General features: G+C 34.4%; 1 protein-coding gene across 17 annotated transcripts in view; it reads left to right on the forward strand.

The window, feature by feature from the left end:
- The window catches only part of GABRB2 (gamma-aminobutyric acid type A receptor subunit beta2), a 163,433-nt gene that overhangs the window by 131,353 nt on the left and 11,873 nt on the right, over nucleotides 1-20,207 (forward strand). For all 17 annotated transcript variants that reach the window (XM_080554996.1, XM_080554998.1, XM_080554997.1 and 14 more), the window contains 3 exons: nucleotides 2,582-2,719; nucleotides 3,898-4,050; nucleotides 5,174-5,418. In XM_080554996.1, the coding sequence (XP_080411122.1) occupies nucleotides 2,582-2,719; nucleotides 3,898-4,050; nucleotides 5,174-5,418 (536 nt within the window). The remainder of the gene's footprint in view (nucleotides 1-2,581; nucleotides 2,720-3,897; nucleotides 4,051-5,173; nucleotides 5,419-20,207) is intronic.

A 20,207-nucleotide genomic window follows, 5' to 3' on the forward strand; every position in this document is an offset into this window, starting at 1 on the left:
AAATAATAATTAAGCAAATTACGTTATTTCCTCATGAGAACAAATTCTCCTGGGTAAATCTGAAATTTGACTTTTTTTTTTTTTTTAATAATTTAACTGATGCTATAGAACAATTCAAAATCAGTTCTAACAAGAGGCTTGGCTGAACAAAGAATGCCTTGCATAGTCATCGGAAGTAGTTGTGCTAAAACTGTTCTTATCTCTAGATACTACATCTCTTGGTCAACAGGCTACAGTTTTATGGCGTAAATTTCTACATGAGCTAAATTAAAACTTGTAGGCTCTGATGATTAAAAGTGAAAGATTGAACATATTTTTTGTCACAAAGTATGTAAGAAGCATCAGTACAATTGTGTAATCAAAGCTACTGCTTGTTTGATTACAGAGGTTAGACCAACTGACAGATAGCATTAATCTTGGCTCCTTTTCAGACCTCTCATGTTTTAGACTATGACCAAGTAACATGCATTGAATGTAAAGATTGACATCTCTGAGATTCTTCATTTCACAAAAAAATCAGTATAGAGGAATTTAGGTGATTAACTTGACGGCAATGTCCAAACAGAAAAGGGAAGCTAAATATTATGTGAGGCTATTAGTCCAAATTATGTTAAGTTTTTCCTTTGCTTCTACTCTTGGTAATGCAAAAGAGAAAGTATGACTGGCAACAAACTGGTAACTATTGACGTAAGCTATTTGATGATGTGAATTCAAACTCTGTTTCTTAAGGAGTCTGAATACGTCAAAAGTCATAGCATGTTTCGCTTTTTTTTTTTTTTCTCCCTGCACTGTTGAAGCTTATTTGGAAGATATGGGTCTCTTCTTGTCTTTGGTTCATGTTGTCAGTTAGTTCCAGTCTTTTTTTTTTTTTTTTTTTTTTTTTTTTTTTTTGGTAAATGGCAAGGTTAAGAAAGAACATATTTCACAAAGAGATGAAAAAATCTATTCTCATTGGTTTTGCTGTTAATGTCAGCAATTCTGAAAGAAGAGCAGGTTCCATCTTGAATTCTTGATGTCAACCATATGTTCAAAATCTGTCCCATATAAGTAAGATGGCTCTGGTTGCTGAATTTAGTTTTCATTTTTCTGCCATCAAACTTATTTAGGTTTTCATGATGCTAGCTAGCATCATGAAAAACAGAAGGAAAGAGTCACACACACAAAACTGGAATTGCCATCAAAATGCTGTAAGAATGTGACTACCAAAATACTTTAAAACTTACTGTATATTGAATAGATTTTTATGGTTGTTTCAGTGTTTTCATGTATCATTTGGTTCATATCTTCAAACTTGCTAGCTTTCTGCTACTGCTATACACCTGGTTTATACTAGGTTTATCAAAAATTAATGATGCATGGTACCAGTTTTTATAAATTCTGGGTTATCACAAAATAGATATTACTTGCATTATTACTTGGAATCAAATCACATTTGAGCACTCTTGAATGTCATTCAGTGTGGTTTTGTTTTTTGTCTGTGGGCAAGATCAAACTCAAATATATATAATTTTATTATGTGAGTTTCCCACAATATAATAGTCATTATTTGCTCATAACTGTTTCTTTATACTTTCAATTTTCAACAGCAAAAATCTTTAGTAATTTACAAACCTTTGCAAGGGTCTTATTTCCTATTTTTGTTGCAGATTTATTTCTGTTCTCCACTGGTCAGTTTTCTACACCAATAGAGTATTCAGGTTAGCTCAACAGCTGCTAGGAGAACTCAGATACAGATTTCATGCATATGTTCTACGAGTGTGAGAACACTAATGCTGTTTTCTTTTTTCCTGTCTTTTTGTTTGGTTGGTTGGTTGGTTTTTTGTTTGTTTGTTTTGATGTCATTGTTTGTTTTAGCTATCCAGAGCGTGATGGCTTTTGAATCTGTTATTGTTGCTTTTTATGGGTGCCACACTAAATGTGACTGTCTTTTCTTGCATTCAAGCCTCTTTTGGAAAAAGGAGTGGCCTTGTTTTATAAGTAAATCTAAATGGGTTTGAACCACAGTTTTTCCTTTTCATCAAAAAAAAAATAAATAAATAACAGGTGAGGTTATAAACCACTCTGCATTCAGAGCAAATGTCGTAAGATACTGTATGCTTAGCATCTTTCTTAACCATGTTCCTCTCACTGTCCTCTTTCCTATGCTGACCAGGTTGCACAAGACAAATACATCTCTTCTGTACCTCTCTTGGTGACCTGCCTACATTTTGGTTACCGTTGCTGATGTTTTGGCCCAGGTGTTGCAATTGCAGTAAACCCACACTGTTTTCTTCAGCCTTGGGATCAGCTGCTACCTTGAGCTGTTGAATGTGCAGTTGCTATCCATAGATAGGATGTGTGTAATTGTAGTTTCCTCTTAAAGGTTTGCTTTATGAATATATTAGTATTTAAAAAAAAAAAAAAAGATAAGAAATATACCTAGAATTGCCATTTGAAATGATACCCATGTCTGTGTACTTATCTATTTTATCATTAGTTTTTTAGAAATATATTTGAAAGTATTTTATGAATGAATTCTTTTGACTGTTCTCCATGATGTGGAAAGTGATGTGTATCTGAACTCTTTGCTCCTGTTTTATAGATGGCTATACAACAGATGACATTGAATTTTATTGGCGAGGGGGTGATAATGCAGTCACAGGAGTGACAAAGATCGAACTGCCACAGTTCTCCATTGTAGACTACAAGCTTATCACCAAGAATGTTGTTTTCTCTACAGGTTTGTGGAGGGGAAGCTACAAGGGGAATTCACTGGAAAGACTTTTAAAAATGGGCGAGTTCTCAATCTGTAGTTCAGGATCTGAACAAAAATTTTAGAAATGGAAGTAAATTAAGGCAGCAACTGAATTTTAAAAAATAAAGCAGTTGTTATTACAGCTTCCACAGTGTATCAGTCATTAACATGTGAAGAAGATACAATAGCCTGTCTCGTTATGGCTCAGTCAAGTCTTTTTCTGTTTTTCTATGAAAATTGATGAAGCCCCCTCAGTGCCCTAGCACCAACAAGATATAGCCCAGCTTGCAGAAACCTTTCTCTCACTGTTTCTAGATGTTTCTTGTGCCAAGCTGTGTAAGGCTAATTATTTTGTCTTCACTGTAAAATCTTTCATGTCCTCCTTCCACAGGACTGTAGTTTAGCCTATGCTAGCTAACATATGACTTTTGGAAGGCTGAAAATATGATGTAGGACAAGAAGTGGAAAATAAGATTGGAATTCTTGAACAAACAACTAAAACATTTCAAAGATATATTAAATTATTCAAGAGAAACAAGACTTGGGCTATCGGTATTTACGTTCTCTACCTACTTGAGAAAGCTGCTAGGTATGTTCAAAATAAAATTAGGAAAAAACAAAACAAAACAAAAAAAACAACACAGATATGGACAGAAATCATCTTGGGAAGGAGTATAGAAGGACTGTGCATTCCAAATTCTTCAAAACCAGGGAGAGCAGGACTTGAATACATAGTGATCTGTAGGTACCCATTTCAACGAGTGTTTCATACACTTTTTTTTTTTTTCTGCTGTTCAGTGACAAAGGGAAAGTGTTGCATTGTTTGGATAGAAGGTTAGAACAAAGGTTACCCTGAAGGAGGCATGCTGCAGTTTGTCAGTGAAGAAGCATTTTTATGCTTTGATTCTGTGAAGTATGTTTTGGCTGTTGATTCCTGAATATTATGATTACCATCAGGAAAGAACCTAGCAGCATCCTTGTTACCCTTAAAATAAAAGATTATTTAATCTCAATTCTTGCTAGAAATTTTACAGCTGATTATCCTGGATCTTTCAACTCTGTGTGTACTCTATGTTGCATGAAGCGATAAAACCAGAATAATAGGAAAATGTTTTCAGGCTTTGTGCAAATAAATTATGGCCATACCAAATATTCTCTTTTAGGTGCCTACCCAAGGCTGTCTCTCAGCTTTAAACTTAAGAGAAACATTGGTTACTTCATTCTACAGACCTACATGCCTTCTATTCTGATCACTATCCTGTCCTGGGTTTCCTTCTGGATTAATTATGATGCTTCAGCTGCAAGAGTTGCTTTAGGTAGGCATTTTTACACATCTCATGTAGTGTGCACTAGCTGAATTCTTTTTCTTGCTTCTGGCTTAGTGGATAGTGCATGATTTGAAAATCAAATCTCAGATCTTTTTATGTCTGGCTTGTAAGCTTTGTATTATTTGAATCAGCATTTAAATCATCCCAATTTAAATAAAAATTAAAGTGATTTCATGTCTGAATTAGCTAACTGTATAATCATTGTAACCAGAATTAGCCTAATTGTCTCAATGTTTTCTGTTGTTGTTTTACTGCTTGTTCTTCAAAGAGAATACATTTCATTTGGTTTTGCTCATGGCAGTCCAGAATACACATTCAGCACCATATTATGGAATATAAATTGCTTTTCCTTTTGGGTATGAATTAAATAAAATTTTACTAGGGTTTTATAGGTAACTTCTCTGAAGTTGAAGCTCCTTAAATTGAGTTTTTTTTTTTTCTTAACTGTTACCTTGCATTCTAAAAGTAAAACCATTTGCCTAATTAATTTGTTGAGAACTCTTATCTCATCAGTAATCCCATGTGTCCTTGTTTATACTGTGCCCCTCATCAGAGGATCCAAGCATGTTACAAAAATAAATGAGTATCTATTGTCAAATTTTGTATAAATCAGACTGATTCCTGCATAGTCCTGAATCAGATAAGTAAGTAAATCACCACAAAAGACAACTGAGAATTTGACATTTTAGGTTTATATAACATTTATTTTTTCCAGGCCTTTCTGCATTTTGTAGTAAGAATTTAAGTCTGCAGAGAGCATGAAAATGCTAGAGGAAAGCAAGATACAATGACTCTAGGCTGGTAATTTATAACTGAGACTGTTAGAGAAGATTGTGGTTTAGCTGGTTAAAAGCATGCTTGGTGAATACAACTAATGTTTCTTTCTTTGATAACAACTAGTTATGTGCATAATTTTCTTTGCTGTGCAAAAAAAATTAAAGACAAGATAAGGAAGGAATATGAACAGAAGTTACTTGTTTGCAGAAAAAAAAAGCATCTAGAAGCACCTAGATTTTTTTCAGCACTATAATTTGAATATTACGAACTAAAATGTTAGAAAATTAAAAATGAATTCCATCAGACTTCTCTCTTTTTTTTTTTTTTTGTTCAGGAATCACAACTGTACTCACAATGACAACAATTAACACCCATCTTCGAGAGACTCTTCCCAAAATTCCATATGTGAAAGCCATTGACATGTATCTCATGGGATGTTTTGTCTTCGTTTTCATGGCTCTGCTGGAGTATGCTTTGGTCAACTACATCTTCTTTGGCAGGGGACCTCAGCGTCAAAAGAAAGCAGCAGAAAAAGCTGCCAGTGCCAACAATGAGAAGTTGCGAATGGATGTCAATAAGGTAACTTTCAATTAGCTGACTTTCACTTCTGCCAGATAGAGCTTTAAAATGTTATTTCTGATACAAAATGAATGCAGCAGGATTATTATGATTTTGCCTTAGCTTTCTGTAGAGCAGCATACGTAGCCACTTCATCAATGAATGCTGCCCTCTAGCCTGGAAAGTGGAATGATTTTTTTTTTCTAAGGCATGCACTCAGATAAACTTTACTGTGAGTTGTTTTCTCAGTGGGGTTGTAGACTTAAATATGTCTAATCTGTTTGCAAAGGAACAAATCCAAAATGATGGCTATATTTGATATTCTAGTACGAGCTGTATGGAACATTGGAAATAAAAATTAAATTTAACCTACTTCAATAAATCTTTCAAGTGACCTAGATAAGAACTGTTTGTTACAGAAGTGTTTAAAGCTTGGAAAGTTTGCATATTTTCAACGTATAATGGCCCAGAATGTTGTTGACTAAATGAGAATCTGCACTTAATTCTGAATCTGGAAATGGTCCCCTGGGGAGGGAGAATTGAGGCAGAAAAGACATTTGCTAAGATGTACACTTTTGGAAAAAGTATCCATTATGCTTAATGAAAATGGAGCACTTATCATAAAGCACTTGTCATTTTTCACTGTGACCATTTTGGATGAGTTTCACACAGTGGCAAATCTGGGCTGAATGCTAAAATGTACTCAGTGTGAAATGTATAAACTTTCACACACATGCAAAATTAGAAAGTTAAATAAAGTTATATTCTCTCTCCTTTTTTTTTTTTTCTTTTGGTATGGAAAGCTTCTTTTATTCGTAATTCAACATGATACTCCAAGGGAGGTAAAAAAAAAAAAATCAGAAATCTAAATCAGAAAGAAAAAGAGAAAAAAAAAAAAAAACAATTTCTGAGTGGAAACATAAGTTTCATACAGCTCTAGTGGTGGAATTTCTCGTGTTTGTTCAGAATTTCTGTGCTGTCATAGACTGCCCGTGGACAGAGGATGGAACTGCAAAAATTCACATATCTATAATATTAAACAGTTACAGTTTTAAAGCCTATGGTGTATATAGTTTTATAGTATTTTAAGATGCAGGATTACATTTTCATGGCTGAGATCTCACGCATTCATTAATTTTTTATTTTTTTTTAATTTGAGAGAAACATGTTTTAATGAATGAGGGCAAATGCATAATGAAGAAGTTAGTTTTGATGGTATGATACCGTAGATCAGCTCATGCTCATTTTACTGCTGCAATGTTCATGATGACTATTTAAATCCAAAATAAATTCTCTTTCTATTGGCTATTTTTCAGTAATGTATAAAATAATAAAATTTCATTTTATTTATAACCTTTTATTTCATTTTTCAACTTCATTTTTTAATAATCAGGTTCCCTTTAAACAATCAAAGCCATTAACTAAGAAACCATGTAGATAATTTTCTGTCTCTATCTGCATCAACCTAAGGCCTTTTCTGTGGAAATTTAAGATTCTTAGGTATCAGCATGTCTCCCAAGCCCCTGTACTATTTTGCTTGTGATATTCTGTATATACTTATTCATACAATAGATCTATTAGCCATATAATAGAATATCAAAGTCTGTTGGCAAATTGCTAATCACGAACTAGAATTTGAAAGCACTAACTAGTCCTTTTGAATGTCTGTTACAGAAATTCATCAGCTCACAGCATTAACATGGAGTACACTGGGGAAAAATTTACAGTATTTTACATTTTTGAAATTGAGCCTTCAGCTTAATATACCAGGCCAGTGGGGTTCATAATCTGTGGCAGTTCTGCTCTGGGATCCCAATCACACCTTGACCTGATGATCAGGTTTGCAATCCCTTAAGCAACAGACCTAGAACCAAATAGGAGGGGAGAAAAGAATAGTGATCAGAGAACTTTGTCCTGCTGCGCATAGACAGCTTTGGGGAGGAGGAGAGGAGTTTACAGTTGCTCTTTCTTTCTGACCATCAACAAGAAAAAAGATTTGTATTTAATGGACCTGATTATTTTCTGAAAGGGGGCCAGATATTGTATAATATTTTATTATATTGTGTAATTGTATATTTTCATGCACAAGAACCAGAAGTGTGTCTTAACGAGCCTTAATGAGCACTCTGTGTCTAATTAGGATCCAACATTGAAGGACTCATTTTATGAAGTACGAGTATTCTTTTGTGATATTACTAGATTCCTCAAATATCAGTACATGGAATATTATGAAATTACTCTTGTGTCTTTGGATACAACGTGAGGAAAAAATTAATAGCAGTAGCAATAATCCTCGAAATGATGAGGATGAACACTTCTATACAGCTCTGTTACTGCATATAGACATTGTAAACAAGGCAGGTGAATAGTTATTGGAACTGCTGCTTGCAGTGCAGCATCTTTGTTTATACAGTATACATCAGCAAATCTATAATAAATTTCTTCATCTTCTAACAACAATTCTTGTAACAGCATCTTAGAAGTTGTCTGAACAGCAAAAGCTGGTCATAAGAGAAGTGCCCATTAGTTCTTCCATCCACAAATACTTGCAAAATCATGGGCACCAGTTAATACTTATGCCCTTTATGCTGTTAAATTCTCTGGTATAGAGAGGTTCTAGAGCAGGTAAAGGCACTGATAGCTTCTCATTTTTTGTTCAGTGTTATTCAGAAGATACCACAGAGCCTACAAACTAGTACAGGAGAAAAACAGAAGCTGCTCTTCCATGTCTGAGGTATCGGCTAAATCCCAAGTAATCCCTTGGAGATTTGGTGACTCAGAAAGAGAATGCCATATTTTTTCTATTTGAGCACACACCATCAGGCTGGCTTCAGAGCTTCCCCTGGGCTATTCCAGATGGAACTGTAGCCAAATATTTCTTTAAATTTAAGATTGAATTCATGTCATATGCCAAATGTGGTGAGTTTGGTTTTGTGGGTTTCTTTTGGTGGTGTTTTTTGGTTTAGTCTTTTTTGTTTGTTTGTTTTTGGTTGGTTGTGGGTTTATTGTTGTTGTTTTGAATTCTCATGTAACAGAAGATTGTGAATTTGTATAGTCTCTTACTTTCAAAGATTGTTGGCTCTGATTGGGGTATGGAGAGGAAAAGAAGGGATTAGAGCTGTATCTTGGTTTTCTTCTTGCATTCTAAAATGTGAATAATAAAATCTTGGATAAATTCAAAGGACGTAAAGTCGAGGAAGACTCATGCTCATTACCAGCAGATATGCTATCACAGACTCATTAAATCTCACATGCTCAATTTTCTTTGCCGTGATTTCAGGTTGAAATGGCTGTGTGTATAATCATTCCACTCTTGAAACTTCTCAAGCTGCTTTCAGCAGTTTATTCCTTTAGTCTAACTCTCATCATCTTTTGCCTTTGTCAAGGCTAATTGTTCTCTCTGTAAACAGTCATATTGTTCCTTACAGGGAAATTATCTTACATTGCCTTTCTTCTTACTCTAGAGATCCTTCCATTGTTGGAGATGGCATTCCTCCTCACATCTCTTTTCCAAGCATGTCCTCATGTCTTCCCTTTCTTCAAATGCCTTTATTATCTCTATAGTCTCTGATCTAGGAATCTTTTCTGTTCTGAAGGGCATAATACTGCGAACACATGTGGAAGGGTGGATAAACAGGGAGTGTGGCATTTCTGCTGTTGAAGATACAATATGTGTTGTGAACTATGGTGTATATATGCTCTAACCCATTAACTACTTTATTTTATTCTGTGATACTTTATTCACAAATTTTATTCTGTGGACTTTTCTATTTTTGATAGGAATGTTGACAGGAGCCTGTATTCTTTTGATCCTCTGTAGGCACATTTTGTGCCAACTTTTCTTTAGGCTTAGTGCACTAATCTGGTTCGTTCTCTTGTTCTCTTGTCGTTCTTCCCCATGATTAACATATATATATATATATTTATATGTTTATATAAAGGGGGGGCGGGGCAGATTATAACCTCTGGCTTCATAAATGTAATTCAGCTGACTATTCCTGTGGGCAACTGTGCACACACCTGTGTCTTATTTTATCCTCAGTTTTTAAGATCATGTGTCAAAGGCATCAGTGAAATCCATAACCTCCATCTGTTAAACAAGTAACTGTGATACAGCCCTCCTAGTTTTCTCCTTTATGAAGCCTGATATCGTCTTCAAGATGATTAGCCTAGCCAGGATCTCAGTGTAGACATGGTACAACAGCCATTTTAATATAACTAATTTCTTTTCTTGTAGTTCAAACAGTTAACTTCTTGGTGCGCTCTCTCAGTACTGATTTATTCCCCAGAAATTTCTTCAGGTAGCCAATAGCCAAAGTGTTTTTCATTAATTTTGGTATTCTCTCTTGCATTGTTGGATCCACTAATTTTAGCTTGGTTGTTTCCATCCCAGAATTGTGGTTTGAATGGGCTTGGTGATTACAGTGATGTGTCCATTGCATCTTCTCTTCTTTGTGTTGCATGAGATTTAGTTTGACTGCCTCTCAGGTTTCCAGTATATTTTCCTGTGTTACTAAATTCCCATTCAACCTGCTACTTATTGTTATGTCTTTTGGATTCATTGCTGTTTTCTCCACAGTTGCTCATTTAATTCAGATTACTAAATATATTAGCTTCTCTGGAGGTGTAAGGAAGGTGAAAATGTTTTTCAATATCAGTGATATCTGTATATTTCTTATTCTAGATAGATCAGAAAACATTCACAACAGCTATCTAGTAATTTAATGGAAACCAGAACTGTCATCGTAAAGAACATGTTAAACATACTGGGCTGAATGAAAGGCTGATTTATGGCCTCTTCCTCTGTAAAGAAGCACTTCTTGGGTCTTACCAGCTGTACATTTGACAAGGGGTGATTACAATGGAAAAGCAGCTGTATGCCATCCTCTTCCAAAACAAAAGACTGGAAGAGTGTCAGGCAGCAGAGAGATGGTGCTGGCTGTGAGTATTGGTATCAGTTCCTTCATCAAGGCTCTTGTTAAAAGAAAGGCTACAGATCCATCTCTGCATGGAACACCTTGTCAGTCTTTTTTTGGACATCAGTGTGTCTTCCTTACTAGATATTAGCTAGAAACAGGACAGAGTACTTGAATTTTTTTTTGTTTGTTTGGTTGGTTGGTTGTTTGGTTGGTTTCTTTTTTTTTTTTCTTAATCCAGATATATAACCTAGTAGATGTGTTACCATAAGATGATTAGGTGCATTTTGCCTTTCATTTCTAGTCCTATGCTTATCATTTCTTTAAGTGTGTTATTCAGGCTGTGTTTAAATTATTTCAAAATTATATTTATTCTGTATAGTTAAGTCAGCTATGTTTAGAAAAATTAAGTGGCTATTGTAAATTAACATGTCTTACATAAAATTTATTCATTACATTGATTCAAAGTAATTTGATTTGCCACTTCACAGAAGTGTTTTGCATAATGTAAATAGATCACAATGTTTACACTATAGTAATAATTGGAGCCTTGAAGTTACCAACCTAGCTTGAAGCAAAGAGAAGCTGTAAGTGTACAGGCTATATACCTGAAGTACGTGATGACATAAGTCACATAAATAAAACTCTACCTCTGATGTTGCAAACACACTATTGTTTTTGTGAGCTTTAATAAAGCAATTTCCCTCTGGAAAAAAAAAGGGGGGGGGGGGAGTATGTCAGTATATTGTGCAACACTTCATTAAACTGTTCATATTTTTTTCAGCATTTTTTAAATAAATGTCACTGACATAAAATCATAGAATTATAGATTTTGATATTGCTAGCCTCTACAAGTTTAGATAAGGTGTTGAGGTGTTTGTATGCTTGTGTTTTTTTCTGGACACAAATACTTTTTTAAGAATATACTGCATGTATTTTTAAAACAATGAGTAATTCTTTACTCGGTAGTCTGTTACGTAAGGTATTCGAAGTCAGCGTGCCTGAGAGTTGCAGTGTGTTGCTGTTAACACAGTGCCAAGTCACGACCAACAGAAATTGTCAGACTAATGACCTTTTTCTATAAGAAATTCGGGTAGCATGTAGAGAACATGGAACTTAAGTATGATAATGAGATTAAACAGAATATTAATAGATTTGAATCACAATAGAAATGTTCTCTAGAAGAATGAATGTGGGGCTTAGGCAGCTAAGAAGACTTAAGCAAATATAGGTATCTTGGCAATTCATTGCCCTCCTGACCCACTGTTTTTATATCCAAATTAGCACACAGTTGCTAAAGGAGATGGCAAGAACAAAGCAAATAAAAGCCTAACCTGCCCCTCAGCTGCACTTAACAAGGTAACTTTCTTTCCCTTCATGTTGCGTCAGCTGCTAATTGAGTTTTTCCCTACACCTCTTTGACCAAGGAAGAGTTAGACCAAGTTTAAGCAGAAAACTTAGATCTTAGATCTTTCATTTTCAGAGGACTCCACTGCATTACCAGAGTTTAAGACAAACAAGAGTATGCAATTATCCGTTTTGTAAGTGATCACACCTAATTCTTACACCTATGGAACTGGGCAGGTTGGGAGTAGATGGTTTCTGGCCATTGTATGGTCTAGGACATGCATCCTTCTTCTCCAGGTGCCCATTATTAGATTGACTGGCTTGGTATGGGCTGTTCTAACACAAAGACTGAACACTGCTTCATTGTGCCTGCAGTGCCATCCATTACAGTAGCATGCTTTGAAATGGCATAGAGTGAGCTCAGGTACTGCTGTGCCACCTTAGCTTTTCTCTCATGACATCATGACAGCTTTCTAGCTTTCTTTACCAATGAATAAATGGAAGAGTCTGTGCTTTTTTTTTTTTTGCTTTTTTTTACTGCCATATCCATAAGTATGTCTTTTTTTAAAAAAAAGTGGTAGAATTAGAGGAAGGAGTGCGTTAATGTCAGCCAATGAGAATCCATGGATATATACATGTGCGCCTTTACAGGCCAACTTGTGATAGCTTTTGGCACACTGCAAATGCACAAGGTCACTCTCCTCAGTTTTCAGACTGTGGTGTAAAGATGCATTAACAGAGCCACAAGCCTGAGATAATATATCCTGCTCCAAAGCAACGCTCATTAGCTTAGCCTTGGCTAATGCTTTTATTTCCACTCTGATTTAGTGCTGGCATCCCTCCATCCTTTTCAGTTCATGGCACTATTTGTTCATTTCTATCTGAAAAAATCATGTAAATGCACTTCTGGTGAGGAGGAAGAACTATTGCAAAGGTACCTTAAAAGAATTGTTGTTTATTACATACAACTATGCCTTATACCAAAAGCAGGAGAGATGCTTCTAGTCTATATGAGAAGGGAGATAATACTGTAAAAGCTTTTAGGAAAAAAAAAAAAAAAAAGAAGAGGAATTTTAAGATCCCTATGTGCCACATAGGGATCTTAAATCATTAACTCACTTAATGAACTCTGTGTGATATTAAAACACTGTAGCAACATAAAGCTCTTAAAATTTCAGTTTAAAATCTTACATCCTCACTGCTCTGTATCACTTGAGTTAGTTCTGCCATTGTCCAGATCTTCCTTTCTCTCCAAGGAGAGTTTTTCTTTTGTTTGAAGTACACATAAAACTGCATGAGGACTGATTCTTGAGCCAGGGACAGAGGATATTCCTTACACAGAAGTTTATTGAATGACATGGAGCAAAAGTAGGCAGGGATTATAGAAGCTCAGCCTTTCTCCTCAATTGACATTCTTGTGTTATCAATGAATAACTGCAAACAAAACAACCAGCAATGCAGAGTGCTCAGCCAGCCTCTGCACGTGCTGTTGAAACAGGGGGTAAATAGGAGTAAAATTTGAGGCAGTTCCAATTTTAGCCTGCATCACTTTGCAGAAGCAGTCAGAAGGTGATTTATTTCCATGAACTGTAGTGATATTCAACATGACATCTGAATAAAGGTCAAGTCGACTGCATGAGGGTTTCTTTCTGCAGCTGCACTCCTTTGAATGCCACATTTAATTAATATAAGAACAGTGCCTGTACAATCCATTTGTTGAAAGCACATTATTCCCTTTGCTTTTGTAGCACATCTACAAACCTGCCATCCACCAGTGACCCTGAATTAAATACACTTTTGGTTGAGAAAAAAAAAAAGAAAAAAAAAGAATCCATTAATACAATTTATATTATTATTTCAGATTGCAGGCGAAAAAGAGCATTGCTTCGCAAAAACAAACAAGCAAAAAAAAAGATATATAGTGAAGTAGAAGAAATGTACTAAGCTACAATCTATAAGAGATGTCTGGCTAGTTAATCTGGGGAATTGGTTTCCCAAAGCAGATCAGTTCTGAAGAGTTTCACAAGGTTTAATTGAATGGCCATGAGTCAGCCAATTCCTATTTAAAAAATAGTAATCATCATCATAACTCATTATAAAGATTGTACTAAATGCTGTGTGCTAGGGGATGTTACCTGGTTGTGTTAACGAATCTTGAGATCACTGGATCGTGTGTACACTAAGTGGTAAAAATATTACTGTAATGTAGGAGGTGTCTGTCAAACCCTGCTACCTTTGCTTTATTTATAGTGACTGGAATGATCATTTCTTTAGTTTCTTTTATCAAATAACAATATGTTGTTGTCTAATTTAGGGGAAATCAATTTCAGGCAATCTAAAATTCATATCAGAATTGTTCAGAACTAGTTCAGAATCCTGAACTAGTAAGAAAGACAGATATTTCAAATTCCTCTTCTGTAATTTTTGCCCATTTGTAGTCAATCTGTAACTGTTAATTATGATGCATCACTTTTTATTATCATAGTTTACACTTTAAGGTGTATGATCAACTAGACTGAAGCAATTTTTTCAACAATGTTAAAAAATGTATGCATTTGTGGTAGAACACATCTTAAAGATTTTTTTCCCAATATTTCAAAACACGTCTTCCTCAAAAACAGTGTGGTTTTTTTTTTTTTCAACAGTGGAAATGTTCTAATTCCTTTGGGGAGAAACCATGCAGTCACCCTGCCACAAAGACACTGCATGCCTTACATGAAGATCAAGATAGAGCAAGGTTAATGAGCAGAATAGCCCATACAACCTAGAAATAACATACTGAACAGTAGTCACAGCAAAATATTACTCAAGTAGTATATGAACGGGGCATCCATACAGACCTGTGCAAATTATTATATTTCCTTATAAATATTATTTTTAAAGGGTGCTAGGGAGTGTATTGCATATGTGTATGTTAAATTTGAAAAACAGTAATTCTGGGCTACGAAGACCTACAGTTTTCTGTAAATTCAATCTGCTACTCATTCATTGGGTACTAGCTGCTTTCTCAGAATCCTGCATATGGAGAAAGATAGACACCATGTATTATTTTCTTTATCTACCTTAGGAAAAGGTTTAGGAGACTGGTAGGATTGTGCCTAAAGTTAATATATATATATATGTATGTATATATACAAATGTGTATATATATGTATATATCTTTCTTACTCTTTAGATACTAGGTTTAAAAATCGCTCTGTAATGATGTGAGACACTAAAACATAGAAGTGTGTGTATATATAGAGAGAGAGTTTATTATTTTTTTCCCTATGTCTCCATTGCTCTTTTTAGAGGTGTGAGAGACTGAAATTTAGTTTTCTTCCCCACCCAAAAAAATTAAGTCTTCTCCCTGAACTTAAAGTATCTTACAGAAAGCCTTGCTTAACTGTTCTTGCTTTTATCCTCAAAATGAACTCAACTTTCTGTTAATTTAGCTGTCAGAAATTTAACACTTTGGGGCTGGCCTGAGGGACGTAACAGTAAAGGTCACACAGCCTAAAGTAGCATGATTATTTTGGGCTAATGTTTTCTGGCTTTTTTTTTTTTTTTTTTTTTTTTTTTTTTTTTTACTATTTATTTGACTATTCAAAGGTTTCTGCAGGTAACTTTAAAAGAAAGTCTTTTGAAACAGAAGATTTTTGCTTACTTTCTGCTAGATGGAATTCTAGGGTTTTATGCTTCAAAAAGGTATAGTAATTTGGGATAGGAAAAGTTTCTTTACATAAGTTTCAATTGTTACATGAGGGTTTACTAAAATACATGATAATATATCTGGAAGAGAAGATCCAAAAGCCAGTTCCATATAGTTATCATTAGAAGAGGGTTTCTTGCGGGGGGAAGATTCTTCAACTTGTATTTCTTCTTCCTTTTCATATGCCTGTGTATGAGGCATATACAATCATTTGCAACCTAAAAATACATCTAGATTTGGTCTCCACACATTATTGGGGGTGGGGGGGAAGGAAAAAAGTCATTTTTTCTTCACTTTAAATATTTGCTGAAATTTTCCTACTATTCAAATATGTATATTTTGTATGTGTATATATATTACTATAAAACTATAATATTTTTAAGTAATAAAACTCAAGACGATTTTAATATATAAGCACAAAAGAACACTAAAATGACAGGAAGAAGACTATAATTCATTTTGTTTGTTTTCTCTAGGATTAATTCATACACAAAAACAAATTAAGTACAATACACAATTTGCAAAGGTGCATAATATTGCTATATAATTCTCATGATACACAATATTGGTATATAGTGGATACACAGAAATTTACTTAGAAACAAATCTGAAATGACTAAACATTTCTTGTCAACAAAGTTTTTTTCATTCTTGTCACTCATTTCTAAATGAGTGACAAAATGTTATATTCTCCCCAAAACATTAGACTATCAGCATGCAAGTGAATCATGCAGGAATATTCTAATTCTGTCAACAAATTCAGATTTTCAGATTATTTTAAGTACTGTTCTTTTTAATATTGTCAGAACCAGTCCTCTGAGCCTTGCAAAATGTATAGCTGTAAACTGGCAGTTTCAGGCTTCTAAATCAGCCCTGAACATGATCATAAGTACATTTCTAGATATTTAATTTGAAAATATAGTGTCAAAAATCGGAAATTCATCTTCATTTTCCCCACACTGAAAGTTTGACATTGATTTTTTCCATAAAAAATCTCAGGAATTTCCTGAGTCAAATTCACCACAATTGAATTTCTCTCTAGTGTTTTATCTGACATTTGTCACTGCTCCTGAAATCTTTCCTTGTACGCCTTTGACCACGTTACTTTTTGGGCTGAGCCCAGGCATTATGGTGGTGTTCTTCTACAAAATCACAAGCCTAAGTCTGTAGGCAAATGGATGGAAGTTTCAGGCGGATGAAACTGGTAGACTGCCATACAGCCCACCCACCTTTATGACAAATGCATGATGTGTAGTGCTTTCCATGTTGTATTTGACTTTAAGCAAGAAAAATAGCATCTATGGATTTTATAAAAGTCTGTTCTAGAAAAGCTACTTTATCAACCTTATTTTTACTGTCTAGTTCATATATCAGAACCATAATTATATTCAAATTATACCTTGGAAATTTTGCTAGTTGTAATGATAATCAAATGTTTCATGTATTTTTCATCTTTCATGAAGCTTTTCTACATATATAGAAGCAATTTTACTGGGTTTCTGTAGTAGATTTCTGGTGGTAGCTATATCTGTTAAAGTATATTTTGCAAGACAGCATAATAGGAAACTTGGTTTATGGGCATAGAGGAAATTGATGAAATTTTTATCTTCTAAGTTCTTCTAATAGAAACTACTAAAGAAAGAAAATGCTTGAATGCTCTTGCTGGTGTGTTTTTCATTTATAGGATCTCCAAGAGAGTTAAATGCATACATGTAACTTTGGTGACACTTTAACAAGCAATATATATTGTTAGAGAAGTATTAATAAGAATGAGAGCTGCCTAATACCTCGTTTCTTGGTGAAATGGTATGACTGTCATTAATCGGTACCCCAGGAGATTTCTATTCTAAATATCCTACCTTTGCTTCCTTCTTAACGTATCAGTATTAAAAATAATGTGGTTGAAAATTGAAGCTGAAATTTCAAAAATTCCAGTTCTATTTAAGTCACTTTCTTTATGTTTATTTCTGGTTCAAGATTGATTTTCTTCCAGTTTAGTGTTTATTGAGTTGGCCTTGTAGAAATACATGCTCTCAAGTGGTTCAGAGAGATTCATTTTTCATTTTTTCAACTTTTATCCTAGAGATTTTTTTACACTTTACTGTAGAAGAGTTGTGGTGTTTTTTTTTGTTGTTGTTGTTTTGTTTTGTTTTGTGTGTGTATGGAAGGGTTTAATTTTTAAAATGCAGTCACTTACTCAAGACATTGATCTGAATGATTGTTTTGCAGTCTCAAGGACAAAAAAAGAAATCTGTACCTGAAGCTTCCAGAAGAGAGGGCAACTACCTTTAAATATCATCAATACAAACTTTATTGAAATGAAAAAAACTTACCAGCTAGAATTCATCTTAACTAATATTTATCTCCACCACTGTAACATATTCTTGTAGACTAATATAAAACAGTGCATATACACAGAAGGAAACAGTTTGTGGCTTTGGATTAAAAGTGACAGTCTTATTCACAGGTCAGGAAATCACTTGAAAGCATGAGTAACCTAAGTATGTGTTTAAGTCCCATTAAATTAATGTATCCACTTAAAGAAAGTCACAAGCTCCGTTCCTGATTTACATGCTTTTTTACTATTTATGGTATACTATATTTTCTATACTGGAATGGAAATTTTATGTGCAAGATCAAGACCTTAAGTAATTTATTCCTTCCACTTTATATTAGAGATTGCATTGTACTGAATTATCTTGGTCAAAGGTGAGATGGAAGAAGATGCATTTCTGTAGATTACAGTGTACTTTACATTTTTCTTTCTTGGTTGGCTAAGGTGCTTTAGCCCACTTTATTCAAGGAAAAGAAAAAAAAAAAAGCAGAACAGGGATGGTTTTTTTGTAATATTTCACAAGATGTTGGTGTAAGCTTCAGGCCTCAGGACAGAAATAGGGGCCATTTTCCTGTTTCTCCCTATCTTCCCCCTGATTTTGCCTATTTAGCTTGCTGGATTTTGGTTCAGAATGTTAGATTCCATGCAGTAGTTTGCACAAGTTCCTATTTCATGATTTTTATTCTAGTGTCAAGTCAAAGATAGTTCACCCTATTTAATTTTATTTAAGCATTTATTCTAGAATGTCTTAAGTATGGAATCTTGTATGTAAGTAATGGATGCCAAAAGAATGCATATGTTTTCAACCATTACTCCAGAGTTCTACAATACTTAACGACTAATTCAGCGATGTGTTACTAATGATAATGATCAAGAAATCACATATGTTGGGGGGTAAAACTAGATGCTTAGAAGTTGAATTACAAGGCATTAGAAAAGTGTTTAAAGCTCTGTGTCCAGATCTCACATTTTTTTTCGGAGTTTTTTTCTTTATTTCTTATTGGCTTGCTTTTTTTTTTTCCTTACATTTTTAGGCTTTGAGAAGCTCAAGAGCCAAAAAAAAAAAAATCACAACTGAATTTGGAGAGTTTGTCTGGATTTTCTGATCTGAAATGAAATGAAGTAATCCAAAATTATAAGTCAATCTATTTTTACTGTCCTCTAACTGCATACTTTACAGCCTGGCTCATGTCTTAGGTGTATAACACAAACTGAGTCAACGTATGCTAATGTGGTTTCATAAACAGTTACTACAATGTTGGCAATAATTTTCATCTTATACAGACAATAGAAATACAGTGTTAGTTACGTTCTTAGGGGCATTGTTTCACATATAGATGTTTTAAAATATTAGGCATTTGTGCTTTATTAGTTGATATAGCTTTGTCTCAGTAAAATTGTCTGTACAGTTGTAGGTAGGTGCCATTTGAAAAGCATTAGTTCTTTTTTCTTCCAGAGTGAAACTTGCAGCATCTTATACAAAACTAATCTACCTTCTGTGTGTTACCTTGAGTAGTCAGTGCAATCCCCAGAGATCAGTGGTTCCTGAACAATAAAGCAATCCTTACTGATGAAGTGGGAGATCCCTATTATATGTAAAGAGTGTTTTGCACTTTCACCTAATATTGCTAGAGATACTGAGATTAGTCAGGAATGGGTTGTTACTTGTTTTCTAAGTAAAGTTCAGTCACAAAGAGGTGGGAAACTATACTATGGATAACACTAAGAGTTTTATCTCTAACAAATTAAATATCTAGGTATGCCATGTTGACTTTCATTGCTACAGGGATATTTATTTCTGTGTTTTCACTTCTTAAGAATGTTAAGAAGTGAAATATATATAGTGAAAACTATAAATACTGAAACCTAATCTGTAGTGTTAACTTTGTAGCAGACCTGCGACTCCTGTTCTCCATTCTTGGTTTAGTTTACCATATTTTCTTTTAGTTAATGTTAACATAATGTTAACTTTAGTTAAAGTTAACTTATCAAACAACTATTTCTATGGAATTTATAAATGTTTTGTTTCATAAAGTTTTTCAGTTGGAAATTTCAGTCCTGCCGAGTGTTTTATCCATGGCATTTGTGCCATTCTGCCATAAAGTGAGTCATCAGTACCTGCCTATAATTGAAGATTACCTTACAGGGGAAAAAGAATTGAATATGAGAAAGTAAAAAGGGTCAATGCTATATCTTTTCAATTCATCAGTATGAATCTACCTCCTACTATGAAATTGTTTGGCATAACAGCAGAGTTTAATCACCAAGGTGCTGGTTTACTAGATGTTACTAGTTTCAGAGATGTGGTCATCACTGGAGGATTCTTAATGTACATACGTCTGCCTGGATGTATGATTGTGAGAGTTGTAATTTCCTTGTATTTTGCAGTTGCTAATATATTAGCATAAGAGGAATTCCTCAAGATAGCCATCATTTTGGAATGTGTAGGTAGCAGGAAGAATATATAATGGTAACATTTCTACACTTTCCTCTGTATTCCCTTTGAGGCCATCAAAATGTC

This window comes from Anser brachyrhynchus (assembly GCF_964034855.1).
Source record: "Anser brachyrhynchus genome assembly, chromosome: 14".
NCBI classification, from domain to species: Eukaryota; Metazoa; Chordata; class Aves; order Anseriformes; family Anatidae; genus Anser; species Anser brachyrhynchus.